This window comes from Phyllostomus discolor, chromosome 6 (genome assembly GCF_004126475.2).
Source record: "Phyllostomus discolor isolate MPI-MPIP mPhyDis1 chromosome 6, mPhyDis1.pri.v3, whole genome shotgun sequence".
NCBI lineage: Eukaryota > Metazoa > Chordata > Mammalia > Chiroptera > Phyllostomidae > Phyllostomus > Phyllostomus discolor.
In genome coordinates, this window is record NC_040908.2 from 162,981,756 (window position 1) to 163,009,433 (window position 27,678).

A 27,678-nucleotide genomic window follows, 5' to 3' on the forward strand; every position below is an offset into this window, starting at 1 on the left:
GAATAGGTGAAAAAAAATAAACCAAAATACCCCGGGGTGGAGGAGTCCATGCTGGTGCCCTCTCCTCCCGACAGATGTGGGTCAGCTAGCGGTCGGAGGAGGAGGCACCCACTGCCCGCTGCACAGGCCTCTGAGTGACGCAGCTGCACGGCGTGTGCTGCACTCACAACTGTAACTTTGCCCTGGAAAAGCATATACGCTTATGCCAAAAACGTGGATTAAAGCACTAAATATAAGATCTGAAACCATAAAACTCCTTAAGGAAAATATGGGGGAGCCCTGGCTGGTGTGGCTCAGTGGACTGAGCACCGGCCTGTGGACTGAAAGGTCGCTGGTTCGATTCCCAGTCAGGGCACAGGCCTGGGTTGTGGGCCAGGTCCCTGGTTGGGGACATGTGAGAGACAGTCAACTGGTGTTTCTCTCTCACACCGATGTATCTCTCCCTCTCTTTCTCCCTCCCCCTTCTCTCTAAACATAAATATATTTTTTAAAAAAGGAAAACACGGGGCAGAAGCTCCTTGATGTTGGAGTTGGCGACAGTTTTGTGGGTCAGACACCCAAAGCCCAGGCAACAAAAGCAAAAAGGAACAAGTGGGATGACATCAAAGCAAAAAGCTTCCACTCAGCAAGAGAATCCACAGCGTGAAAAGGGGACCTATGGAATGGCAGAAAGTATTTGCAGATCATATGCCTGGTAAAAGGTTAGTGTCCAGAAAGGATAAAGAACTCATACAACTCAACAGCAAAAAAAAAAAGAAAAAGAAAAAGAAAAAGAAAAAGTGAACAATCTGATTTAAAAATGGGCAAAGGAACGGAGTAGACATTTTCCCCAAGAAGACATACCCATGGCCAGCAGTGCAGGTTCAAGATCAGGGAAATGCAGACCAAAAGCACAGTGAGCCATCACCTCACGCCAGTTGGAATGGTTTCCGTGAAAAAGACGAGACGGGAGAGAGCAAGAGTTGGCGAGGACGTGGGGCGAAGGGAGCCCTTGCGCACTGCTGGTGGGGGTGCAAATTGGTGCGGCCGCCGGAGAAAGCCGTGCAGAGAGGTTCCTCGGAAGTTCAAATGAAGCTACCGTGCGGTCTGGCCACCCCGCTTCTGGGTCCGTCCCCGGAGGAAACGAAAGCCTGGTCCCGCAGAGGCGCCTGCGCTCCCGGGCTCGCGGCTGCGTCACCCCCGCACTCCGAACACCGAACACCGAGACGGCTCTGGTGTCCATCCGCGGACGAACGAGGACCGCGGATGTGAGACGCGCTGGAGTGGGGTTCAGCCACCAGAAGAGAAAGACGTCCTGCTGTTGTGACCACGTGGGTGAACCTGGAGGGCCTCGTGCTTAGTGAACTGAGTCAGGGGAAGGCAAACACCGTGTGACCTCACTTAGATGTGGAATCTGAAACAACCGAACTCTTAGAAACAGGGTAAGATGGTGGTTAACAGGCTGAGGAGCAGAGGAAATCGGGGGCTGCCGGTCAAAGGGTGAAAACGTTCAGCTGCACGATGAATGACAGTTAATGCCACAATGCACACTCGAAAGCTGCTGAGAGAGTAAATCCTAAATGTTCTCATCCAGCCCCTCCATGGGGGTGCGACCCTCACCCATCCTCAGCGGCTCCCTGGGCCCTGGGCTGCTCTCAGCTCAGGTGTGAGGCAGCTGGTGGGTCGGGGGCGTTTGAGCTCCCCCTACCCCAGCTGCACCTGGAGAGACCAGGGGGAGGAAGGCCTGTGCAGGGGCCCTTGGAGGTTAAGCAAGGACAGGGTTCAGAGCCACACCGCCACCCCAGGCCCTGCGCCCTGGCGAGGAGGAGGAAGTGGCCGGCCGCCTGCCGCCTGGACTCCTGTCCCCAGGAAGCCTGAGCTGTGTCTCCTCCCCGCAGCAGTCCCTCATGATTTGTCTGCAGCCTTCCCTAGGTGGGTTCACCTTTCTGGGCTGCAACCCAGTGGATCTTGAAACTCTCCTGGAGTCAGGGGGAACTTGTTGGGACCTCCTTGTCCCCAAACCCCTGTCAGGGCAACCGAGCCCTTTCTGACCACTTGGGAAGGGAGAGGCACCACTTGACATTCCTGAGCTGCCACTGGGCCGCTGCCAGAGTGTTGGGTTTAGGGAGGAGGGGGCACTTGCTAGCCAAAAGGCAAGGGGGGGTCTGGCCAGCTGGAGCGTTTTGGGAGGGGGGGTCTCCAATATAGCCCTTGTCTCGGCCTCAGCCTGGCTTCTCCCTACGATGAGCTGCCACACAGGCCTCTTGTTGGACCCACCGGAGTCTCCACCCCTACGGAGCTGCCAGCCACTGTCCTGGAGCCAGATGATGCTTGTGCAGGCCCAGGGCGGAGCGGCTCGGACGGGCCGAGTGGGCGCAGCAGTGGCCCAGGCAGGCAAACATATGAGAACACGCCGGGCCTCCCAGAAGGAGCGGTCACAAAGCACAGCCACACAGAACAGGCAAGCCAGAGCTGCAGCGTTTGGCTCTGAGTTCAAGCTCACCACCCTGCCAGCTTGAGTACTGGTCCCTGGACACAGCTCTTCTGTGAGGTGGGGAGGCAGGGCCCGCAGAGGGATCCAAGGCCGCTGGGGCCCTGCCTCCAAAGGCGTCACCAGCAGGACAGCGCCTCAGCAAGGACGCCCCTCAGTGAAGAGAGGCCGCAAACAGACAGACAACAAGCCCGTGAAAAGATGCTCAGCATCACTGATCATCAGAGAAATGCAAATCAAAACCACAAGACGTCGCCTCACAGCCATTAGCACGGCCATTACCAAAAGGCACCGAGGTAAGAAGTGCAGGGAGGATGTGGAGATGGGAACCCTTGCAGGCTGCTGGTGGGAATGCAAACTGGCACAGCTGCTACCGGAGACAGAACGGGAGGGTCCTTGAAAAATTAAAAATAGAACTGCCTTAGGATCCAGCAGCGTCACCTCCGGGTAAACACCCGAAGGAGCTGAAAGCAGGGGCTCAGAGCGACACCTTGCACGCCGTGTTCACAGCAGCAGCGTTCACACTGGCCAAGAGGTGGACACGAACTGAGTGCCCGTCGATGGCTGGGTAAAGAAAAGGCGGCATAAACACACACAGGGACGTCATGTCGTTCCGCCTTAGAAAGGGGAAAATCCCGGCCCTTGCTGCGCCGTGAGTGACCCGTGCCCGCAGAGAAAGGCAAACACTGCATGACTTCCCCTTCAAGCATCTAAAGAAGATTCCAACTTCCTGCAAACAGAGCGCAGAGCAGTGGTCACCAGCGGTGGCGGAGGGCAGCTCTGTAACGGGTCCGGAGTTTCAGACGGGCAAGGTGGAAAACTTCTGTGTGCTCACCACGCAGACATACTGAACACAACTGCCCTGCCCACTTACAAGTGGTTCGGAAGGTCAACTTGTTTTACTACAATAAAGTAAAGAAAGAAGTGATGCGTGGGGCGAGGTGGGGGCTGCACAGGTTGATTCCTCTGATCTTCCCGACTGTCGGATGAGAGGACGGAGGCCGTGAGAGGGGCGACCAGCCCAGGCACCCAGCCCCGGCGGGACACCCGAGGCAGACTGTGACACGCGGCAGCACGGTGATGCGGTCCGCCACCGTGCGGCTGGGCTCCACTCACTAGCCACCGGCGGTGCTAGCTTTCACAAGGTGGCGACCACCCTGGCGGGTGCGGCTCACTGGATTGAGCTCTGGCCTGTGAGCTGGTCGCTGGTTCAATTCCCAGTCAGGACACATGGCTGGGTGGCGGGCCAGGTCCCCTGTTGGGGGTGTGTGAGAGGCAACCAATTGTTTCTCTCGCACACCAATGTTTCTCTCCCTCTCTTTCTCCCTCCTTTCCCGTCTTTCTAAAAATAAATAAATAAATAAAATGTAAAAAAAAAAAAGAGGTGGCCGCAGTGCCAGGGCCAAGCGGGTTATCTACAAAATTCACTTCAGGGGAACAGCCCCTATGTGGCTGATGTCAGCTTACTGTCCCCTCCTAACTCTGAGGGTCAGATCGCCAAGCTCCTTCAGAGACCCCCCCCGACCCCACCCCAAGCCAGGGTAACAAGGGCGGGGGGAGCTGTCACGAGGTAGAAGTGCAGGACTCAAACCTTGATTCAAACCTGACTCAGCCTCGGTTTCGCCATCTCTGAGAAACAGGGAAGGAAGGGCCTGACTCCCTACCGGGAACATGGCGGGTGTTTAGTTAAGAGTCTAGGATGCTGGTGAACGCCGTGGGCTCTGGGGCTGGGATCATTCCCTCCTGTCGTGGGTCCCCATTTCCTCTGTGGGCCTCTCAGTGCCTCCGCCAATTCATCGGCACAGTGGGGGCCATCGTACCTCCGCAGGTTGCCGTGAGGATTCAACGAGCTCGCTCACGGAGAGGGCTTGGAGCCCGGTGTGTGCTCAGAAATTAATTATTGTCAGGAGACAATGGGACCAGGGTGTGTGTGTCGCCGTCCACCCCCCACACCCCTGGGTATCTCAGCTATTGTCTGCTGCTGATGCGCCCACGTGGGCCTGACAACAGACGTGCCCTCTCTCAGAAGCGCCACCTATCGCAGGGGTGCAGGCAGAGCAGGTGGGGATAGTGGGGCCCTGGGCCAGGCCTCTGACATGCTGCCTGGGCCCTGGATGTTCCTGGGCCAGGGGCACGGGCGCTGGGGGCAGGGGTGGGCAGTACCAGGGCCCAGACCATCACCCTCCTTTGTCCCCCACTGCTACCAGAGTCCCCGCCCATGCTGCTCTCGGGCATCACCCATCAACCCTGCCACTGTCCCTCGAGTGCCAGGCAGCCTCCACGTTTTGGGCTCCAGGCCTCCATTAGCCTGAGGTGGTGGGAGACGGGTGGGGGAGCGGGGGATCTGCCCAAGGCCCTCGTGGGCCAGCGGCCGGAGGCAGCCGTCCTCCCGGCCGCAGCAGTGGCTGGCCCGAGGAGAGGAAGCCGGCTCACCCCTCAGCAACCCCCAGCCTCACAAACACCGGGAGGACTCCAGGAGTCCCCCGACAGCAATCCCTTCAGGATTTGGGTTTAATCTCAGCCACGAGGGCAGGTGGGCAAGGAAAGGATTTGGTTTCATTCCTTCAGATGCCCGGGCCTTGGCCCGAGCCCCAGGGCACAGAGTGAAGGCGCGTGGCCGCCCGGCCCCTACCAACAAAGGCTTCCTTTATTCAATAGAGATGGCGCTACATTCCATTCAGAGGAGGAACCCGGACCTGGTGAGGGATGTGTCCAGGTTGTGCCCCGGTCCCGCGTGGGCTGTGAGGGGTGAGGGGGGGGCCCGGGTCCGGCTCGTCCCACCCCAGTCCTGCACGCAGGGCTTGGCGACCTCAGCCCCGGCCGTCTGCACGGCCGCCCACAGCTGGAAACAGGCTCGGTGTCCTGAGGCCCTGTCTGTGTTTTGCTTTGGGAGGAAGGTGCCCCAGTCCTTCCAGCAGGGGTGGGGGCATGGCGTTCTGGAACACAGGGCTCCGAGAGGGAAGGGGGAAAGTCAAGTGGGTGTGGCGGGGGGGGCTTGACCCATCTTTGGAACTCTGGGGCAGTGCTCAAGCAGATGCCAGTTGGCGTGGAAGTCCCTGCCCGCCTCTCCTAGCACCGCTGCCCCATGGGCACTTAGGATGGCAGGCTCACTGGGGCAGTCCAAAGAGGAAGCCACCTGGGACTAAGGCAAGGGATGGCCACAAGGGGGTGCTGGTGGCCCAGGGCTTGGGAACTGGGGCAATCAGGCCACCCAGCAAGGAGCAAGGTTTCTTTCTGAGAAAATGGTAGCAACAGTGCACCTGCAGGCAGCAGCTCCTGGAACTGTGGGTGAAGTGTGCTGGCTGCCCTGGGTGTCCCCTCCAAAAAAGCCGAGCCCTTGAGGATAGGTCCAGGCTCCTCAGTCTTTGGTGTTTTCTAGAGCCTCCTGGTGGCTGCAGTACCGCTGGGGAAGAGAGAAGGGTCATCTCACGAGGTCCTGTCTGTGCTGGGATGGACGTTTGGTACCGGCTCAGTGCTGTCTCCACGGCCTGGCCATTTGTCCCTCTGTGCAGTGTCTGGCTCAGGGCTGGCTTCAGGGTCCTGTCTTCCTGTCTGTCTGTCAGACTCCAGGTAGGGACTGGCTCCCGCTCTGAGCCCCGCTCCGGCCTGGGCCAGGTCCTAGGTCTCCTGGGGGAAGAAGCCCAGCTTGGCCAGTGACATCTCCTTCCGCAGCCTCGTGATCTCCCAGAACATCGGCTCTGCTGCAGGCAGACAGAGAGTGGACAGCTTAGTGATAGCTCAGCGTCATCTCAGGCAGGTGGCCCCCTCTGCTGGCAGCTGGCTGGCACTCCAGGGCTCCCCACTTCCCCAGGACAGAGGACCTCGGTGCGTGGTAAACCTCTCTGAGGCTCCCAGCCGAGGTCTGGCGAACTGCTGAGCACACTCGAAGGGTCTGTGCTGTCCTGGAGGAGGCGGCAGCGACGGTCACTCCCACAGCCTGACACAGACACACGTGTGCACACTGCCACACACTCACACACGCTTTCCAACCTCACCTCGCTGGGACCTTGAGCAGGGAGCAGGGCCACGGTGTCAGTTCAGGTACCTGGGAGGAGGCTGCCCCTCAGGGCTTACCACCTAACCTGCCTTTGGCCTTCCAGAGGGACTTGACCCCCCATGTTGGGGAGGAGAGGCTCAGACTCCAGATTGGTTCAGGAGAAGACTCATCGGGGGACAAAGGTTGGAGGAGTGGGAAGGTAGGCTTTGCAGAATGGGGGGTGGGGACAACAGGTGGATGGAGGACAGGCTGGGCAAGGGCTCAGTGGGAGGCTCTCACTCAGGGGGCCATAAGGAAGCCACACGTGGAGGCGAGGGGACTCCCAGGGGAGGCCCCACATGCAGGTCTTCAGAGGCCAGGCCAGTAACAGGGAGCTGCCCCTGAAGGCTGCAGGGCAGGGAGAGGTTTCTGGGTGGGGGCAGCAGTCAGAGCCAGGTACAGCTGTGACAGTGGCTAGCCTTTCTGGTAGGGCAGGGCCCAAGAGGCTCCTTCTGCGGCTCATCTCAGCACCAGGAGGCCTTCCAGCCCTTTACTAACCCAGAGTCTCCCCCCTCTCGGAGTCCTGGACTGAGACAGGGACAGCAAAACCCTCTTTGGGTGATCCCCGCGCTGCGCGCCAGCCCCATCCCTCTGAGGCGCCGTTCCCCCGCTGGCCACCAGGGGGCGCTCACCGTCCTGCCGCACCAGGCCTTGCTGGATGTAGCGGATGTAGGTGAAGAAGTTGCACACAGCAGTGATCTGTGGGAAGAAGGCGGGAGGGTGTGACCGGCCGGTCCTCAAAGATGGGGTCCCTCAAAAGCCGGGGCAGACCAGAGACCAGCTCAAGAAGCTCGTGTCCTGTCTGATCAGAGCCAAATAATGCTCCCTGAAATGAACAGGGCTGGGCCGTTGAATTCACAGCAGCAGCGCTATTACTACTTCTAAGAAAAAGAATGGCAGCAGCTAATATTTAATCAAGTCCACGCGTCCAGCGAGGCAGGCATGCTTATCGTTCCCATTTTACACGTGGGGAAAATGGAGGCTGCAAAAAACGAAGCCACCCAACAACGACTGGAGGCCACAGGGCCGAGAGCAGCAGGGTGGGAGCAGGAAACTGGGCGGTCTGTTCAGAATCTATGCTCCCCGCACCCCACCCCAGGCCCTGCTTGCTCTGGGTGCTGCAGTGCCTGGCCAGCTGGGCTTCCACCGCGGGTGCTCTGTGATGCCAGCACAGACAAGGGGATCAGCAGTGGCTCGCCAGGCCCAAAGCCCCCCGACCGGCCGGAGGCCTGCTCTGTGCCAGGCCCTGCGTTCAGGCCTGGGCCCTGCCATGGCGGCTCTCATGCTGGGGAGAGGGCACGGCAGATGCCTGCAGGGGCCCCATCACCCCGCTGTTGGGAGTGTTGGCCATTAACTCCCCTTTGCCAATGATGGACTGGGGGCAGTGCAGGGGGCAGTATGAAAGGCTGGCTCCACTCTGGGCTGCAGCCAGACTCCTGCGGAGGCCACACCCTCTTTGCTCCACACCCCCTCACCCCCCAGCCCCTCTGCCCTCACTAGCTCCTGAGACTCACACCAGCCTTCCCTTAGGCTCTGCGTCTAGGGAAACCCGCCCTGAGAGAGGCGGGAGGCAGCTGGCAGCTGCGCCCACAGCAGCCCCTACGGAATGTCCAGCGCTCTGGGGAAGGGATGTCCAGCGTGTGGGACACACAGTCTGGGGAGTGGAGGAAGCTGCAGGGAGGAGGCGATGCCCTTGCTGGGCCCTCAACCCACACAAGAGCCCTTGCCAGGGTGACAAAGTGGGTGCAGGGGGGTTGGTGGCCTGGGCAAAGGCAGGGTGGTATAAAGGAAGTCCAGGGTGGCTGGGGGAGTGGGAGGGGCAGGGCGGGTGTTTCCCAGTGGCCAGTGGGCCCCCACAGGAAACAGAACTTTTTTTTAAAGATTTTTAGAGAGAGAGAGGAAGGGAGGGAGAAAGAGAGGGAGAAAAACATCAATGTGCAAGAGAAACATCAACTGGTTGCCTCTTGCATGCCCTCAACTGGGGACCTGGTCCGCAACCCAGGCATGTGCACTGACTGGGAATCATTGGTTCATAGACCCACACTCAATCCACTGAGCCACACCGGCCAGGGCTGGGGACAGAACTGTTGTCCCTGTGGACTCTGCACTACTTGGTCTCTTCAGGTGGGGACCGCATCCTAAAACTTCACACCCTTCTCATCGCCCATGCCAGCTCTGCCCAGCACAGTGGACATGCGGGCCTGGAGGGAACGAAGTTCTGAATGCGGCTCTGCCAGGCAGGGGAGTGTCTGGCGCAGAGCCTTCTGCTGCACCCTGGCCGGGACTAGAGAGGGGTACAGAACAGGGTTCTGGGCACAGATGTACACAGTGGGGCTGCAGAAAAAAGAGACTGGATTCAGAAGGGGGAGGCCCCAGGTCAGCTGGGTGGCCCCAGGCACGCCCCTGTCCTTGCTAAGGCTCAGGTTCCCTTTGGGTGAACGGGAGCCCAGCTCCACCCCGGGGGCATTCACCAGGGCAACGTGCTCAGATGCTCTGCGGAAGCTGTCAGGACCAGACAAGCTGCCCTCGCTGACCAGTCGGCTGCCCAATGACGGGGCCATCTGCCCAGTTAGTCCCCATGAGAAGCCCCCAGCAGGTCAAGGGCAGGAGACTTTCCCTCAAAGAGGGCCTGTCCACACTGTGTCACCTGTGCACCAAGCTCGGAGTTTTCCAAACACATTCCTTTTTGTTCCTTCCAGTCCCATGAGGGGACAGAGGACTGGGGACCGCCCCACCCTTATCCACCAGCTTGGTGAGGCCCCCTGACCCAGCCTGGGTCCCGGGGCAAGAGAGGGCAGAAGCTGGGAGGCCTGGAGGACCCTTGGCACCCAAGGCTGACCCTCGGGCTTGGTGACAGACACCCTCGGAACCGTCTCCAAAGCCTGGGGCTGTAGCCCAAGCTGGCTCAGGAGCCCCCAGCTGAGCTCTAGCGTCACCCCCTAGATTAAGAGAAACAGCAGAGGTGACGGCTGTACCTCCCGTGATTACATTCTGGCTCGAGAGAAAACGGGTGCCTCAGTCCTTTGGCCACAAAGGGACTGAATTCTGCCAATGGTCATGTGTGTTTAGAAGAAGACCCTGATCTCCAGAAAGGATGCCGCCACTGACACCTTGACTGAGGTCCAGGAGACCCCGAGCGGGGGACCCAGCTAGGCTGTGCCCAGACTCCTGACCCAGGGAGATGAGAATGAAATGGGTGTTGTTTTCAGCCAAGAAGTTTATGGTGATCTGTTACACAGCGATAGCACACTGGCATGCATACCTGGCTTGGCTGTGTGGCCCGAGTCAGTCTCTGCACATCTCTGGGCCTGCCCTGGGGGTCAAGGCCTGGGGCTCAGAGTCCCAGCCCAGGAGGCCCCTCAGGAGCCCAGTGACACTCCAGATGGATGACTCACCCTGGCCCGGGAGGATGGCGAGATGTAGTAGTGGCTCTCGGAGTCCCCGAGCCGGATTCGGTGGCGACAGACACGGGCCAGTCCGCTCAGGGCACAGGTGCTGGGGGGGAGGGGGAAGCAGAGGGGATCATGGGGGCCAGCTGGGGCTTGCCGGCCCAGCTCACACAGGGAGGGTGCAGCAGCCAGGAGGAGGCTCCGCGGGAGGGGCAGGAGAGCTTGGTCACCTGCATGCCAGGGGGGACCAAAGTCTCACCTCCTATAGCCCCTAAAATGCCTCTGCTGCTTTACTGGGCCCCTCAGACCCAGTCACCCCTCCCCCCACCTAAGCAGGAGTCCACTCTCTCCGCCACTTAGTCACCAGGTGTCCAGGCCAGGCCACACCAGCGGGGCCCTTCGACTGGCTCCCCTCAGCTCCTTCCAACCAGCCCTGCCCCTGCCCCTACCATGGGTGCAGGGGTTCCTCCAAACACCCGCATCTGTCTAGCCCATCATCTTCCCCTGCAGCTTACCCACCACCCAAGACATAGCCGTGGAGAATCCTGAGTGAGGGAAGGTTTAACAGGCTCCTTGGCTGGGGGACTTATCAGAGCCTTTGCCGCCTCCAGGTCCACCATGACTCTCTGGTTGGACCATGGAACCTTTTGTCAAGGACACCTTCTGGGGCATCTTTAGATTTGTGAAACGCTGGCCTGCCTAGCAGCTTAAAGCCCAAACCTCATCTGAGGACCTTTACACTCTGGCCCCCCCACACCCTCCACCGCCTCAGTCCCGTCTCCCTGCCCAACCCGCAGCTCCCCGAGGACTCGGCGGGGTTTCCGTGAATGCCCCAGGACCTCATACGTGTACTCATTCTGTTCCTTCCGCCTGGAAGGTCTTCCCTGCCCGGCAAACTGCTACTCGGGGGCTTCTCTGCGAGCTGCCCTGCTGCGGGGAAGTGCTTCCCAGCCTCCGCCCCCTGCTCCACCCTGGCGAGGGTGTTCTGCTCCAGCCTGCTCAGTGCCGGCTTAGGGGCAGGAAGGACCAGATCACAGGGCTGTTGGGTTATTTATTAGCAGAAGGCAGAGCTGGCCATGGACGGACATCACCTAAGGGTCAATCAGGGCCCGGAGCCCACTGTGGGAGAGAGGGGGAATTAAAAAGGGACATGTGTCAGGCCTGCCAGGAAGAGGGAGACCCCCACTCCTGGACTCCCCGGAGAGCCTGGGGGTCCAGGACGAGGGGCAGGATGGGTCGGGGCAGAGCCAAAGATGCCTCCTTGCCCTGCATGAGGGCAGCCACTGTCCCTCTTCTGCCAGGTGCCCCTGTACGCCTCTGGGTGTACACCACGCCCTGCCCACCCTTGGGAACCACACCAGAACTCCCTCGGGCAGGCCTGAGGCTCAGCCCTCCTTGGCCACCCCCTCAGCAGAGTCAAGATGCAGGAGGGGGGCTTTCTCAAGTAGGCAGGAAGGAGCGGACAGAGCGAAGCTTACTTGGTGCTGCCGTATTCGACCGCAGCCACCTTCACTGTGGGCGGTGTCTGCGAAGCCACGGGCTCGATGGTGAGCGTGTTGTCCTCCACGGCAGCCCGAACCAGCGCCGAGAGCTGCGGCAGACGGGGCGGCGGGTGCGTCGGTGAGGGAGGAGCCCTGGCTGGGCTGCTGGGCGGCTGGGCCCAGCGGCTGGCTGCCCTCGACCCCAACTCACCTCCTGCATGGTGAAGTCCAGGCAGGGGCCCACGTCCTCCCGGTACACCCTTTCTAGGAAGGGGCTGTTCTTGTCCCAGGTGGGTGATTCCCTCCAGGCCTGAAACTCTGCGAACAGGGTTGTGTCCACCTGTGGTGGAGGGCAAGCGGGGAGGGGCGATCAGGGCGGTAGGGACCAGCCCGGCAGACACAGGCAGAGCTGAAGAAGGTGGGGGCTTGGGAGGATGCAGGGCGGCCCGCAGCATGCCGGTGGGCCTGTCCCCAGCAGCCGGGCAGGAGGGCTGGGCCCCCAGGAAGAACTCCCTTCTTCCCTTTGCACCAAAGCCTCTCAAACACAGGTTTCCCTTCCGGGTGTGTTTGCAGTTTCCTGGCACTGCCGGGTTGCAGACTTGGGTCCTGGGCCTCGTCCTAAAGACCCACCCCCACCCTGCAACTGTCTCCGTGAGGAGGAGGAGTTGAAGAGTGATGCTGCGGGTGCTCACAGGCACCCCCAGTCACGCACAGGCACATGCACACAGGGGGGAACACACAGCGGCTCTGAGAAGCCCCTCCCTGGCTGGGGTGGGGTGGGTGGGGAGGGCATGCTGAGCGAATGAGGCTGTGGGGCCAGAGGGGTGGCCCCTCCGCGGAGCCATTACCTGCCGGGAAAAGGAGAGAGAGGTAGCGGAAGTGGGGGCTGCCGGCTGCTCCCCGGGCGGGAGCTGCCAGGCTGGCTCGTAGGTGAGGTGAACCGCCTTGCTGGGGACCACACAGAGGAGCAGGGAGAGGAGCGGGGGCAGCCCGGGCTGGGCGGGTGGGGCCAGGGAGGCAGACAGGCAGACAGACAGGGGGAAAGAGACAGACAGGAGGAAGCAGATATCAGTGTCCGGCAGCAGCTCAGAACTCAGAAGAGGGACCAGATGCCCGGGCTGCACCTCCTCCCCAGACACTCCGCAGGTACAGGTACAGGACAGGAAGGGGCTGGGGGCAGCCTGGGCGTCAGAGACCCCGGGAAGTGGAGTCCCACCAGAGCCCTCGTGGGCACACGCTGGGTACAGCCCTGAGCTGCCCTTCTGACACCCACGTCCCTTCCAGTCCTCCAGAGGGCCCCCGGAGTCCCTCTTACCATGTGAGGAAACTGAGGCCCTGACAGGTGTCCCCGTGGCCAAGGATGTCATAGCCCATTGTCCCACCGGGCCCAAGGACTGCACGCACCCAGCTGAGGATGGGGAGACAGCCCCTCAAAGGCCATGCTCGAGAGGGTGCCGAGAACCCTCAAGTCCCGGGGTGTCACAAGGTTGAGCCCTGGGCCTCGAGGCTGTGGCCTCACCGGGCCCAGGTAGCCCCTCCCAGTACAGCTTCCCCAGGCCCAAGGAGTGTGTCTCTCTGCAGACCCCCGAGGGCAGGCCCTCAGGCCCAAGGTCAGCCTCAGGTGCAGAGATGCCATCTACTGCCTGGAGGGGCAAGGGTGGGGCACCAGGCCCCCAGACTGTATGCCTGGAGGCTGAGGGCCAAACGTCTCATATGACGGGAAGCCTGTCCAGCCCTCATGGCCAGAGAACACAGAAGCCCAGAGAGGGCAGGACAGGCTCCAGGTCATACAGTGTCGGTGGCGGGGGGGGGTAGGGGAGGGCAGGGCAGGTCTGGCTCCCAGCAGGCCCGAATGCCTGGCTGACAGTGTCACTGTCTCCCTTTCCTGTGTCCACTGCCTGCCCGCCGCCCCTCACCTCTTTGCCCTCCTTGTCCGGTGTGAGAATGTGGCCAGCAGCGGGGCACACGGCAGGGCACAGGGTGCTGCTGGTGCTCTTGTGGCGTAAGTGGCCCTTGCGGGGCCCGGCCTTGGTGGGGCTCAGCAGCTGCGGGTGGAGCTCGCGGTTGGGAGAGGCTGGCGTGGAGGTGATGACCAGTGTCTTCAGGGCTGTCACCTCCGCCTGCAGCATGTCGATCTGGCCAGAACGAGACGGCGGCCCACCTTAGCCCAGGGTGGACGCCTCCCCGGCTGCCGCCACCTGCCACCCCACTCAGGACAGCAGCAGCCAGCCCCTGGAGCAGCCTGTAAGCTGGGGACTGGGACACCCGTTTCAGGTACAGGAGCTGAGGCTCAGAGGGGAGACCTGGCCCGTCTGAGGTCCCACCGGAAGCCAGGGCTGCCTTAGATGCCTGTGTCGGGGAGCTGGCTGGGCCTGCCCGTGAGGGGCACCCCGGAGCCAGGAACCGCCCAGCCCCTCTTTTCACAGACGGACGAATGGACACCCATAAAGTAACCAGGAGTCACCTACCCAGGCTCACACAGCCCAGCAGAGGTTTCTGCTCTGCAGATGGGGTGTGGGGAGGGGCCAGAAATGACGATGACCCCAGAGGGCATCCTCCCAGCCTCTAGGAGGCCCCAGAAAGGTCTCTGGGCCACAGCGGAATTTCAGTGGTGTACTCTCCGCCCCACCCACCTGGGCCCTGGGCCCTGAGCCCTGGTTAGCGGTTAGCCCATCGTCCCTGGGGGCCCCACTGGGCCCTGCCAGGGTCTGTCTGACTGAATAGGAAGGTGTGCGGGAGCTCTGGACAGGTGGGGGCGGGGGCTCACCTTGCCCCGAGCCTCTTTCAGCTGCTTCTCTGACGCCGCCTGCTTCATGTTTGCTTCTCGAACCATCTTGTGGGCTTCCTGGGGAGAAGCCATGGTGAGCAGCCGAACCACCCCCCCCAGCAGGCCCCGTCCCCAGTTGGCCCCCCAGGTGGCCGGCCACTGTACCTCAAAGAGGCTGGCCGTCAGCTCCTCCAGCTCCTGCTCCAGCTGCTCCCGGACTTTGGACAGCCGCTCACACTCCTCATCCTTCAGCTTTAGCTCCTGGGGGTTATGAGGTGGGTGGGTGGGTGTCAGCCCCACAGGGGCCCCCAGGCCTGACACTGGGGACAGCAGGTCCCCTGCCCAGGCTCCACGCCCCAAGTCATCTTATGGGGGCCTGAGCTCGCCTCCTCTGTTGCTCTACTTCGTGAGGCTCCTACCAGAGGGTGGGAACCCTGCTATCGATCCCTCAGAACTTGGAACAAGCTTTCAGAGAAGCCCGGACAGCTACAGGTCATTTTGGGAGAACAGGTCTACCCTTTGTTTGGACCTCCCCCGTGCCCCACGCAGGCTGCGGCAGGTGCGTGAGCTCTCCAGACGTGGGTGAGGGCCCGCAGCTCCCCCAGGCACCCCGCCCGGAACCGCACCTTCTGGGCTTTGTGCAGCTCCTCCTTCAGGAATTCCGAGCCCTTCTCTCGGATCTCCATGGATGAGCTGCGAAGGCGCGACACGTCCAGCTGGGCGGCTGCCGGGCCCTCCTGGCCGGGGGCCTCCTCCCCTGCAGGGGTCTCCGCTAGGCCTCCTGGCGGTTCCCTGAGGCTTCTGCAGGAGCCCACGCTCTTCCAGGAGACGGGGACAGCTTCGAGGGGCGGTGGGTGGCCCTCGTCCGGGTGGGGCTGCCTGGGAGGCAAGCGGCCAACAGAGGGTGAGGTCTTGAGGCCTAGAGGGCTGTGCCCAGGGACCAGCCTGGGCCTCGGTGGCTGCACCTGTATGATAGGGCACTCCCAGTGCGGCCACCGCCAGGGTTGTCCCAAGGGCAGAATGACCGAAATTGAAATCTCTTGGGAGAAAGGGACTTCCTTCATTCCTGTTTGCTCCCCGCCCCCTCCAGGGCTGTGTGGGGCACACAGCAGTGCTCCACTCGGTCTGTCCAGCAGGTGACCCAGCGGTCAAGGCATCAGAGTTGAGAATCTGAGTTTCCACTTCATCAAGTGTGGACAATCCCAAGGGTCCTACCTCAAGGGTCACCGGGGGCACAGAGAGGTGCCTAAAACCTTGGCAGGCAGAAGGCACTTACGTGGGAATTGCCTTTGTTGTTATTGTTCATGTAAATTGCATGCAAATCTTATGCAAATGAAGGACAGGCCAAAGAGGAAGGACCAGCCAGGGCAGGCAGGAAGATTCTGCAAACAGCCAGGCCAGGCAGGCTCACTTCCAGTCCCCCTGGATCTGTGGGGAGCAATCCCAGCTCTCCCCAATCTGCGGTGTGACCTCACACAAACACCCCTGCTCTGGGCCCCAGGACCCTCCTCCCCTGGGGGCCACCAGCCTATGCTGTCCCCTCCTTCGGCCAATCCTCACTCCAGCCTTTGCCTTCGAAGCAGACCCTGGGGACGGAAGGAGGAAGAGGGGGAGGGAGGGAGAGGGCTTGGCCAGCGGTGGTTTGTGCCAAGACAGCACCTCTGGACTCGCTCACTCAGCAGAAGTTGGCGGCTCCTGAGCCAGCAGCTTCTGAGCGGCAGTGGCTGGGCTGGGGGTTGGGGGGGTGGGGATGGGGGGCTGGGCCAGGCCAGTGATAACAGTGAGGAAGTGGAGGGGAGGGGGCTCGGGGAGGCCCACACAGGAGGGAGGAAACACAAGACCCGAAAGTCCTGGACTGCTGAGGGGAAAGTGTGAAAGGACAGGCTGGGGGCCGGGGGCCTCCTGCTTGTCCTTTGGACTCTGGGACCCTCACCAAGCAGCCCCTCGGTCTCAGTTTCCCCCTAGGGTGACACAAAGGGACTGGACACCAAGGGACCCCAGCAACGAGCCCATGCCTAACCCTTCACGTGGCCCCGTGCAGCCGGCCAGCCCGGCCCGGCCCAGCCTGCCCTCTGCTTTGGAACTCGCCCAGAGAGTGGCCTCGAGGTTTTTCCGGCCGGGCCCTGCCTGGCAGAGATGCGGGGCTTTGATGAGTACAGTGGGAATACACATCCGTCACTTCATTAATGGTCTGTGTGCCGGACAGGCATCCTCCCAGTGCCCTTGTTTGGGCAGCGTCTCGTTGGAAGGGGGTCCCTGCGGCATGAGGGGCTGCCTGCGGTGGTGGCCCTGGGCTGGGCTCTGGTGCAGGGGACTCACGCTCTGCCCGAGTCTACAAGGGGTGCTCTGCCCGTGTTACTCTGCTTAGAACCCTCAACAGCAGTCATGGTATTGTCCCCCTTGCACAGGCCAGGGAGGGGTCCCAAAGCTGGCTGGTGGGCAGCAGTGGGGGGGCAGGCGGCCAGGTCTCCCGCCCCGGCCCTGCAGCTGCCAGTGGGTGGCGGTGTGAGCGGTGGGATCAGTGCTGCTCTGGAGGATCCCAGACCGCTGGGCTCAGGGGGAGGAGCCCCTCGAGTCCCCTCCTTGGCTGTAGCAGGGAAATCTGACCCAGTTCTCACCCCACCCGGCTTCCCAGCCTCTGCTCAGGCCCAGAAACTGCCCCCCTCCACACCCCCAGGAGGAAGGGCCAGGGCTGGGGGAGCTGTAGCTGACGGCAAAGGCAGCGTCCGGCAAGCCCAAGGCCACGCGGGGCTCTGACCTGAGGCACATGGGAGCCCGGGGGAACCTCTGCAGCATCCTCCCGCCTGCGGTCAGGAGTTAGAACCTTCAGGAGGGGCACTAGGGGTCAAGTGAGAAGGCCCTGGACACGGCACTGGGTTAGAGGCGTGCAGTCCGCAGCCACATTTGGCAGACCCCTCCCCACCCCCCCGCACCCATATGCCTGCCCAGGCCCTGGGTCGTGCAGCTGACACCGAAGGTTCTGGAGACTGTCCCCACTGGCAGTCTGGAGGTCAGGGGCTCGGCCCTCAGTTGTGGGGGGGGCAGCTGGCCCCACCTTGGTGTTGCCCGCTGTGAGAGAATGAGCAAGAGCCATAGGCCATGGGTTGGGGCTGACCCACAGGGACAGACAGCGCAGGGCACAGACGGGACCCCAGGCCCCAGACACCCAGGCTCCCAGCGTTCCCTCTGCAGGGCCCGCCCCGCCACGTCTCACGCCGCCTGCCTGGGAGAGGAGGGCCGCCGGCCCCTCCCGCAAGGGCCGAACTTTGTCCACTAGTGTGGTCTGGGCCTCTGGCCACACAGGGAAAGGCTTTAACTCTCCTGCTGGCCCCAAGGGCACAGGCCGGGGGTGTGGCCAGCCAGTCCCCCATCGTTTCCCCTACAGGCTCCCACTTCAGCTCACTGCCGGTGGGGGCAGGGGGTGCGGGGGGACCCTCCTCTGCAGCCGGAAGAGACAGAGAACCCTGGGAGGCCTGAGTCAGAGCCTCTGTGGTCCCTTCCCCGCCCCTCCCTCCCGTGGGAAGGCCCCATGTGCAGATCCCAATGGCAGAAAGTGTGGGAACGGCAGGACCACCCTGTGGTCTCCAGCGGTGCCCTGCCTGGGCCAGGGGTGCGGGCACTGGAGGGGAGGGAAGGCCTCCCCTGTCCTGGGAGGGCAGCTCTAATCCAAGACCCTCTGCCTCCCGTTTCCAGGCTCTGAGGCCAGCTAGCTCGGGCACTCGGCAACTTCAGACTAAGGAGGGACCCCAGGCCCCACGCTCCTAGGCCCAAGGCAAGCCAGGACACTCCTCCCCCACGCACTTCAGCCCCCAGACCGCAGGCCCAAAAACCTGGCGAGGAGGACACGCTTTTGTCTCAGGTGAGCACGGGCTGCCACTTGAGTTCTTCCCTAGTCTCTCCCTCAAGTCCAGCCCCATGCCCTCTGCCCAAACCTCCTCAGTCCCCGTTCCCTGCAGACACCGAGTCCAGCATCCAGGATACAACGCTACCGCGGGCCACGGGGAAAGGGTCTGCTCAGGGGCAGGCTCAGATAGCAAGAGTCAAGGTCGCAGGTAGGTGGGGGCCGTTTCCTAGGGCCCTTGGCAGTTCATACAGGAAAGGCCCTTGGGGTCACTTCCCCTGGAAACACACGAGGGCGGGGGAGGCAGGCCCCGGAACCTCACTCCCCATCCAGGCCTGCCCAGGAGGGCCAGCAGGGCTCTCGTTTCCATCCTCAAAAAAAGGGCCACTGAGAGTTAAGGCCCCGGACTCCACGGTCCCCAGTCACCCAGCAGCCCCCTGGGTGGTCCACAGGCTACCCGGCCAGGTCCACAGGCCAGTCCTTGGGTCAGAAGGGCCCGACCAGGGTCCTGTGTGCCCCTTTCCAGCCCCGGCCAGGCCTTCCTGCCATGAGGACTTCCTGCCCCTCAACCTCTCCCTCCCTACCCACCCCCTACCCACCCCCTACCCACCCCCTACCCACCGGCGCCCAGATGGCCTCTTTGAGCCCAAGACCCCTGAGCCAACGGGGCACACACGAGGGGCTCATTGAACAGGCGAGGGTGTTGTCAGCAAGGGGAGCTCCAAAACTGGGGCAAGAGGAGGGGGACAGGGAGGGCACAGGGCCACTCTCCCTCCACCTGGGGCCACCATGCCCACCGTCCAGCTCGGCTGATCCAGCAGCGGAAACCACTCCCCGCACCAGGGCCCAGAGCTGGGGCAGTGCTTCAGATTGACCCTCCTGCACTCAGTAGGCCCTGGGGACACTGAGGCTGCTGGTCAGGCGACCCCAGCCCAGGGGACACGGAGATCCCAGGAAAGATTTCAAGTGCTGGCTCCCGGGCCCGCCCCCAAGCCCAGCCAGGCTCAGCGTGCTAAGAGGGGCCGAGGCACCAGCTCCCAACGCAGCAGCACGTTGGAATCCTGGGCCCCTGTCGCACACCCACGCCAGCCCACCGCGGCACTGGATGGCGGCGTGCAAGGATTGCGGCGGCTGCGTGCCCCGCCCTCGACACCCGAATCCACACGTGTCACTGTGCGTGAACCACATTACGGCACAGCCGTGAGAGGCTCTCCTCATCCCGGTCTGAAACCCTTGAGGCACCGAGGGTCAGAGAGGGAAGAAGGCACCTCGGCCGGAACACAGGGCACGGAGGCGGCAGGATGGGAAGTGCACCCGGAGAGCTGGCGGCAGTGAGTCATGTGACCTGTCACCCAGAGAAGCTCGCGGGGAGGGAAGGGGATGAATGGCGCTTTCGGAGAAGTGAGGCAGGATGCGGAGTGGGGGGGGTGAGGAAGTTGGAGATCCTGCCCAAGTGGCAGTGCTGGCGGCGGGTTCCACCCAGGGCAGCTGGGCGAGCCAGGCAGGCCCTGAGCTGGCAGGCGACACACGGGCACCGATGCCTCTGAGAGGGGGGCTCGTGGGACCACCAGGGGCTGGACAGGGGGACAGAAAAAACTGAGTCGCAACAATGAATCGAGGTCATCGAAAATCAAGGAAAAGGTGAAGGAGGGGGACAGTAATGACAGGAATGAGGAACTGGGAGGGGGTCTTTCGGGGAAGGGGACGGGGGGGGGGGGGGTGGTGGCTGAGGGAGCAGCCGCACGCAGCCTGAGTCAGATGAGGGGAGGGGGGCTCCAGAAGAAGGGGCAGTGGTGTCACACACGGAGCCGAAGACCAGGACTCCAGGGGCGGGAGGGGGTGGACCTGGGCAGCTCCAGGGACTGCGGAGCAGGTGTGTGCATGGGAGGCGGGAGCAGCAGCAACACCTTGTAGGAGAACGTGGACCAGGAGGGGGCAGGGGGAGGGAAGAGCTGAGAAGGGAGGCCAGAACTCCAGAAGCAGGCGGGCCAGGCCAAATCTCTCCCAGCCCCAGCCCCAGCCCCAGGCCCGCCAGTCCAGCCCAGCCCTGGTGAGAAAATCCAGCCCCGGGTCCCCGCTGAGAGCCGGGACCAGGCCCCAGAGGGCAGGGGCTCCACCCTCCACTGGTGCAGGGCAGGGCCCCCAGCACAGGGCCCACACCCACCTGCTCAGTACTAGAAGCATCTCACACCCCGAGACCTCAGACGCCCAACACGCACACAGTGAGCACCTGCCACGGGCCGGGCACTCCACCAGCCCCGCTCCGCCTGGGCTGCACAGCCTCACAGAGTCCAGCAGCAGCAGCAGCAGCTGCAGTAGGACCTTTCACGCGGCACTCCGATTCGTTTGGTTCCCTTTCCCCAAGCCCGTCTGGGCGCAAACCCTGTGCTGAGGCAGGGGGGTCCAGGGCAAGCGGGACTCTGATGAGGGCGAGTCTCGCATACAGGTGTGCTGATTATGGGACGGCAGAAAAGACCTCTACCTGTTGAGAAGGGGGAGGTGGGAATTCATGGAGGGCTTCTAGGAGGAGGCAGCAGTAAGGGTAGCACAACCCTCTTTTTTCCTGCTCTTGACCCTGGAGCCCCAGGCCATACTGTCTCAGGGAAGCATTTATACAAAGATCTTGCTTCCTGGCTTCCCAGCAATGTGGTCAGTTGGCTCAAATAAACTTATAAAAATAAAAAATAAAAAAAACTGTCTCAGAGCGATAGTCTCCTGTGACTTAGGCCTTATAGACACCTGCCACAGGCTCACACTCCGTAGAATAGCCACGGCCCAGAGCAGGTGAGTGACCTGCCCAGAACCACACACCTGCCTGCAGCCCCTGAGCTCTCTTGCACCTCGCTTGCCTGCCGCGAAAACACAGCCCCCATCCCTGGGAGTTTGGGGTGGTCCCCTCTCATTTCCGGGCAGTCCCTCGGAGCCTGGCCCTCCCTAGGACAGGTACGATGAGTCCCATCTGTCAGATGGGAAAGTTGAGACTAAGGGGCTAACACCCATGTCAGGTGGCTACCTCATGGCAAAAAAAAAAAAAAAAAAAAAAAACTAGCCCAAAGCCCAATCTCTGACCTCTGCTGACCAAGTGCCAAGTGCCCAGCACAGTGTCGGCTGCAGAAGCACCCGAGATGCTGCCCTCACGCCCATCCCCTCAGAGCAGACTTGGTGCCCCAAACTATGGACACGGGGCACTGTGGCAGATGGGGAGGGTGTGGCCCCATTTGGGGGGAGCTGCCCCTGGGCCCAGAGCTATGGCCCGTGCGCAGGAAAGAGGACCCACCTGAGCTCCTGCCAAGTCCCACCACCTGGGACCAGAGGAGCAGCTCTGGGCCCAGGGCCGGAGGTGTGAGCTAGCACTGTGCCATGGCCGGTAACGGCAGACACCCCAGAGAGGCGCCTCAGTTCACCTCACAGGTAAGGTGACCCCTCATACACACAGATACATCGACCCCTCCTCCCAGATTCCTCCTGGTCCAGGATGGAGGACCCTCAAGGTACAGCTGCCCCAGAGCTACGGGGGTGGTGGTGGACACAGGCACAGCAGCTTGTCAGAGTTATGAGGGCACGAGTGACCCCAGCAGGGTCCCTCCAGCTGCTGCGGGTGCTGGGTAAGCTCCTAGGACACCAGGTCCCCAGGGGGTGCTAGCAGCTAGGCCCCCAACTCCCCAGGTGCCCAGCTCCTCATTCGGCCCCCTCATGCTTTGCGTCTGCATTTAGGAAGCACCTACTTCGTGCTCCGCACCCGGCTGGGCCCCAGGGACTCAAAGGTTCATGAAAGAAGTGAGACTGTTGAGGATCATGGGGGGGTCAGTGTGGCAGCCTGGTCCATCCAGAAGGTTCCTGGGAATATGGCAGGGAGATTGGACTGGGGACCGTCTCCAGAACCACGAGTCGTCTCTTCGATTCTGTCCTCAGAGAAAGTGTCTAGCCCTAACCGATATGGCTCTGTGGGCCTGGGCGTTGTTCCACAAAGTGAGGGGCCGCTGGTTCGATTCCCGGTCTGGGCATGTGCCTGGGTTGTGGGTTCTGTCCCAGGTCAGGGAGCATACAAGAGGCAACTGATCGATGTCTCTCCCTTGCACCAGTGCTTCTCTCCCTCCCTTCCCCTCTCTCTAAAAATAAATAAACATCATCTTATACAAAGAGAGACAAGCACAGAGAGACAGAGCCCATCTGGTAGCACCCAGCCTTGTCTGTCCCGCCCTGGCTTGGACGCCTCCAGGGAAGGACGTTCTTGGGCCTGGATCGCTCCTGGCCCCACAACCTGCTCGTCTCACCTAGAGGCCCAGAGAGGGAGGCCACACTCTCAAGATCACACAGCAACCCCGCGGCTGTGTCTTGCCTTGGGCACACCCGACACTGCAGGTCACAAGGACTGCCCTCGCCTCTCCAGGGTACCACCAGCTCACCTCAGCCACGTTCTCCCTAAACCCAGTCTCCTTCCCCAGAGGTACAACCCCAAAGCAGACCTGCTCTGCTCCAGGGTTCCCCCTTTAAGAGTCTCTGGCCTCTCTACACCTCACTTCCACCAGGAGCCCATTCTCTCAGCGCCCCTGCCTCTGGGGGTCAAGCCTGTCCCTCTCCCTCACCCCGTTTCAGCTCAGGCTGTGCTGAGTGCCACAGAGCGCAGTGGGTCTGGCCTGTATCGGAAAACTCTCCAGCTCCCCAGCCTCCCCAGGGGGGCTGCAGCCACTCCCCAGCTCTGCCTGGGAGCCCCGTCCTGGGACCACCCAGCTGGCCCTGTTCTGCACAGGAGCACAGCCCACGTCCACTCGGGTCCAGGACCTGGTCTTTCCCCGCCTGGGGAAAGAGGAAGTGTTTACCCAGCCCCATGGGAAGACCGCAGCCTTCCTGCACATAGGGGCAGGGGGCAGCCAGGGCCAGGGACCACCGGAGAGCCAATGAGCAGATGATATGGGTGCTGGAGGTGAGGCGGGGCGGGTGCGGGGAGCCCACCCCACACCTCTCAGCCCTGCCGCTCCAGGAGCCCCAGATGGAGGCTCAGCAACTTTCAGGCACCTTTGGCAGAGACCCAGCCCCCTCTCCCCAACTGCACTGCTTTCCAAGGGTTCTGCGCGGGGCTACTCTGGGCATGTACCCCCGGACTTACTGACTTGCACCCCTCCCCCCACCTCACTTGCTCTCCAAATGAGCTAGCAGGAGTTGGCGCTGTCACACAGGGGCGGCCTGCCACCCCCCTCTCACACTCCCAACGCCCAAAGACTACCCCCCCTCGCCCGCACCGCTGACCTCTCCCCGCGGAGTGTCCTTCCATCTCTGTTTGAGAGTCGGCTCTCTGGTCCTCGTGCTACAACGGGCTTCTCCGCCGCAGAGAGGACTGGGGAGCCGAACACCCAGTCCTGTGGGTACAGACTCCGCAGGGATCCCTCACCCGCCCAGCCCGGACGCAGCGGGAGGCGACCCTGCTCCGAGCCGCGAGCGCGCCTGGACCTACCCGCTCCACATCCCAGAGCTTTGGGGCGCTCGGGCGTTTGTCCCCGCCGCCTCAGAGATCTCCTAGCACCGCGTCCCTGCCGTGTCCCCGCCGCCGCGGACTCCACCCGGGGCCAGCCGGCCTGTCCCGCTGCCTGTCAGTCCTGGCCGCAGTCCGTCCGTCCCGGACCCCAGCTCAGCCCCTACCCTGCCCTCGGGGGTCACGTGGCCAAGGGGGTGGCCGGAGGACACATGCCCGGCCCCGCCCCTCCGCCTGCAGGGCGCAGAGCTCGAGCGCGCTCCCGGCCCAACCCCACTCGGCTGCTCGCCCCGGACAGTCCGACTGCGGGAGGAGCCCGATCCCCATCGTCCTTGGCCAGCAGCGCTCAGACGCTGCCCGCTGCGCCCTCTCTCCGGTCACCGCCTCCCCGGCACGGGCGCAGCACCCTCTCCCGCCCACCCGGCTCAAGAACCTGCATTGGTTACCGGGCTTTCTGCTCCGTGATCCTTATCGATTGCCACTCTGGGTCAGCAGACACCTTCCAACCCCCTCCGCAGGCCTTCTGGCCATCATCACCCCCTCCTGAGCTCCCTGCTCCGAGTCCGTCCCTGTGCAACATTTTGCCTGGTGGGGGGTGGGGGACGGGGCAGGGGGCAGACCCCAAAACAAGTCTTCTCCGCCTTACTCTCTGGGTACTTGTCCCAGGCAGGACCGACGTGTGGCCCATCTCCAGCCCCAGCCTCTCGTGCCTGTGAACAGTCGGCGCCCAGCCTTGCCTTGGCCACTGTCTTCTCTCTGGAGGAAGGCACCCACCACGCCCACACACCTGCCGGGTCCCACATCTGCAAAACCTTTCCCCTGCATCTCAGGCTGTTGGCCTCCGGGTACCTCAGTCTCTCCGTGCCTCTCACCTACCCTAGGCTCTGACCTCAGCTTCAACTCAGGACTGGTGAAAATGTAACCAGTCCTTCCCTTCTCTCCTGCGGGAAACTGTGCCTCCCACCCCCCACATCTAGAGGAGGACTGGGAGGGTTGGAAGAAGGTACGTCCCTTCTGGATGCTGCCAGCACTCTGGACACTAGTTCCAAGCCCACAGAGCCAGGGTCCCTCGGCTTGCGTTTGTCAGGTCTTCATCTGGGGACACATAGGTATTTCTTTCATTCATTCGTCCAACCACCCTTTCTGAGCACAAACTACGGACAACACAAGGGCTGTGGACCCACAGGAAACTGCGAGACACAGTCTCTGTCCTCCTGGGGCTCCAGGATGGTGGGGGGAGGGGGTACGGGACATACTCTCAAGGACCTCCACTTCTAGGACCCCCGCTTGCCCAAGGCACACCTACCTTGCTCAGTGAGTGATATCTTTGTTCAAAACAGAAAACAGTAGCCCATCCCTCGGTGGGCACAGCCCCCGCCACGGCTCAGGACGTGGTGAGTGGACAGACAGCAGGCTGCAGGTCATGCCTGCTCCGTGGCTCCCTCAGCCCGCACCTGTCCGGTGAGCAGCCCGGGGCATCCCTTCCCACTTTCCAGGAGCTTTCTGCCCAGGCCTCCCGTGCCCTTTGCTCTGCAGGGGAGTTGTTTCCCTGACTGCGGACAGACACCCGCTCCTTCCTGGCGCTCTGTCTCCCCACCCCACCCAGCCCGGCCCAGCGCAAGGCCTGGCGGAAAGCAGACGTCCTCATGATCGCTGACTTGAACCCTTCACCAGAATAACTCTTGAGCATCTGCTGCTTCCTGGCCTTTGCTTTGTTCACTTTGTTTAGGGGAAGGGGGAGAAGATGACTCAAAAGGAGCTCAGGACAGGACCAGGCAGGAGATCAGACCTAGTCCAAGGCCGGCAACCTGGGCTGGTGGGAGATGAGGGGCGGAGGGTGTGCCAGGTCGGGGCCGTGGCTCCAGAGGAAGAATCCTCAGTACGGGAGGGTTGGGGGGGGCGCTGTGGAGGCCCTTGAGTGAGGCCTCCATGGGTAAGTGTGGGGTCACCATTCTGGGAGCATGGACACCCCAATTACCAGCCAAAAATATTCCAGCATCTATGTATCCAGTTTCCTTGCACTCCCAGGTTTCACTAGCTTCTCCCACAGCCCCATAAGCTCTGCTCTTCAGCTGAAAAGGATGGGCTCAGAGAGGGTAAGGAAACTGCCTGATGTCACACAGCCAGGGGTAAAAAGGCTGAGACCCCTTATACCCGTTTTCTGAAAAGACAGCCCAGAAACCAGAGGACTCACTGGAGGCTGCAGCTGCATGCAGCCATGTGACTACTAGGTGCCTAGCCTGCAGGTGGAAAGGGAGAAATGAAATAAGGTGTGTCTTCTGCCCCCAAGCCACTGGCCTCTCCAGATTGCCCCTGCCCCCAACCGGTTTCCCTGGCCCTCCCCATCCCCAGCTTCCGCCGCAGTCCCTTGGCCGGAGGGAGACGTGGAGCAGAACCGCCAGCCTCCACGACCCGGGCCCTGACTGTTCTCCGTCTGCTGTGTGACCCAGGATGAGTGTCTTCTCCTCTCTGAGCCTCGGTCTCTATGTCTGCGTAACCACCAAGTGGAACAAGACCGTCAGGGCCACCCCCCGGCGCTGACCTTGTAGGAGGCTCATGAAACTCCTCCCAGTTCCAGGCTGGCCCCCTGCCCAGAAGCTGGCTACTCAACCCCTCCCCCAGACCCCCTACGGAGCAAGATCTCCCCTCCCTGTCAGGTCACCGGCTCACCTGTCTGGGTCCCAGGGCTCCTCTCCCAGGTCGCCCTCGAGGGCAGGGCACAGACCTGACGGGGCGTAGCGAACGGCCCCCGAGCTCATCACCAGGTACACGGGGCATTTTCCTCGGGCCGGGCACCTGGTGCCTTCCTCAGCGGGGTTCATGCCTGCAGGGCCAGGCCAAGCGTCCCTCCGGAGGCTGCCGGATGGGCAGGTGGCAGAGCCTTCTCCCTACCCCCAGGCTCACACTAACCTTTGCTATCTCGAAGAAGCAGCTGCCTGTGAGGGAGGAGCCTCCCGGACAGGAGTCTATCTCCTTAGAACCATAATTATTAACTCCAGTGGCTCAACAGGCAGCAGCAGAAAATTCTGGGGCCCTCCTTCCTAGGCCTCGAAGGGTGGTAGGAGCCTCGTCTACATGCCCGGGGCCCGGGGCTTCAGCTGGGTCCACAGATGAGGCCGCCTGCTCCCCCCTCGCCCAGGTTAGCATGTTGGAAGGAGGCTGCCCAGCCCTGGCTCCAGCACTCGCTGGCTGTGTACGCTTGGGTAAGGCTGCCTGCCTCCCCCTCTCTAATCCCTGACCTCGATATCCCCTTCAAACCTTTAACCACCAGCAAAAAGGGACAACTCAGTGAAGTAGCTAAGAACACAAGCCTGGCCCTGGCCGGTGTGACTCAGTGGATTGAGCACCAGCCTGCAAACCAAAGGGTCGCCTATTCGAATCCCAGTCAGGGCACACGCCTGGGTTGTGGGCCGGGTCCCCAGTGCGGGGCGGGGGCGGGGGGGGGGGGGCTGTGTGTGTGAGAGGCCACAGATGGATGTTTCTCTCTCACATTGGTGTGTCTCCCCGCTTCCAGACTGTGAACCCCTAGACCTGGTAGCCTCTCTGTGCTTCAGTTTCCCCAACTATGAAATGGGATTTCACCCTCGATGGCACAGCAGGCCGGCTGCTGTTGCCCAGATATGCCCTACAACCTTGCCTTCCTCTCATTAGTCCCTCTTTCGGCAGCCTCCACCCCATCCCGCCCTGCTAATAGACCTACCCCCTCCTCCTGGGAGCCTTCCCTTGCAATTTACTTTCTTCCTGTGCGGGCAGCGGGCTCCAGCCCTCAGACACACGGTCTGCCCTGTGTTACGACAAGTGCCCCACGGTGCCGTTGGACAACCCACAAGCCCCAAGTTACCCCACGGGCAGAGGCTGGCCCCCCCACTCATCACCAAATCCTCTGTGTCCCCTCGCCTGGCACACAGCCAGCCTCAATCCACCCTGGGGGGAAGGGGTGTTGAATGTTTCACCCTGCCTCATTTGGCCAGAATTCGAAACCTAGTCCTGCCATTCCCTGGCTGTGTGACCTTGGGCAAGTCACTTCACGTCTCTGGGACTCAGTTTCCGCATCCATAATATGGGGACAATTCTCCCCCTGTGACGTTGTGAACGGCTAAGAAAGTAACCTTTGTGACGCGCCTGCCACGGTGGAGACTGGAACGAGCCTTTCCTGTCCCCTGCACCCCTGCCTTCCCTCTCCTTTCCTGTCAGCGCCCGAGTTCCCGCTGGGGAGAAGCTGCC

General features: G+C 62.1%; 1 protein-coding gene across 6 annotated transcripts; it reads right to left on the reverse strand.

Annotated features, from left to right (window-relative positions):
- Positions 1–5,096: 5,096 nt before the first annotated feature.
- On the reverse strand, positions 5,097–26,361 carry RAB3IL1 (RAB3A interacting protein like 1). 6 transcript variants are annotated; one of them, XM_028515956.2, is made up of 11 exons: positions 26,125–26,361; positions 14,770–15,022; positions 14,309–14,404; positions 14,144–14,221; positions 13,293–13,511; positions 12,225–12,371; positions 11,588–11,716; positions 11,374–11,486; positions 9,902–10,001; positions 7,139–7,205; positions 5,097–6,171 (listed from the first exon to the last, which is right to left on the reverse strand). In XM_028515956.2, the coding sequence occupies exons 1-11, from the start codon at positions 26,274–26,276 to the stop codon at positions 6,089–6,091; spliced, it is 1,437 nt and encodes a 478-aa protein (XP_028371757.1). In that variant the 5' UTR covers positions 26,277–26,361; the 3' UTR covers positions 5,097–6,088. The 6 variants fall into 6 exon arrangements, with proteins under 6 accessions (XP_028371757.1, XP_035885454.1, XP_035885455.1 ...); XM_036029561.1 differs by lacking the exon at positions 12,225–12,371 and having other exon boundaries at positions 9,902–9,998; positions 26,125–26,359; XM_036029562.1 differs by lacking the exon at positions 12,225–12,371 and having other exon boundaries at positions 5,097–6,168; positions 26,125–26,359.
- Positions 26,362–27,678: the final 1,317 nt, after the last annotated feature.

Coding starts and splice junctions, on each gene's coding strand:
- RAB3IL1 (XM_028515956.2), bottom strand. CDS start 26,276: ATGAACCCCGCTGAGGAAGGCACCAGGTGCCCGGCCCGAGGAAAATGC. Junction 11,487..11,587: donor TGGACTTCACCATGCAGGAG/GTGAGTTGGGGT, acceptor CGTCTGCCGCAG/CTCTCGGCGCTGGTTCGGGC. Junction 10,002..11,373: donor GTCGAATACGGCAGCACCAA/GTAAGCTTCGCT, acceptor CCTCCCCCCCAG/CACCTGTGCCCTGAGCGGAC.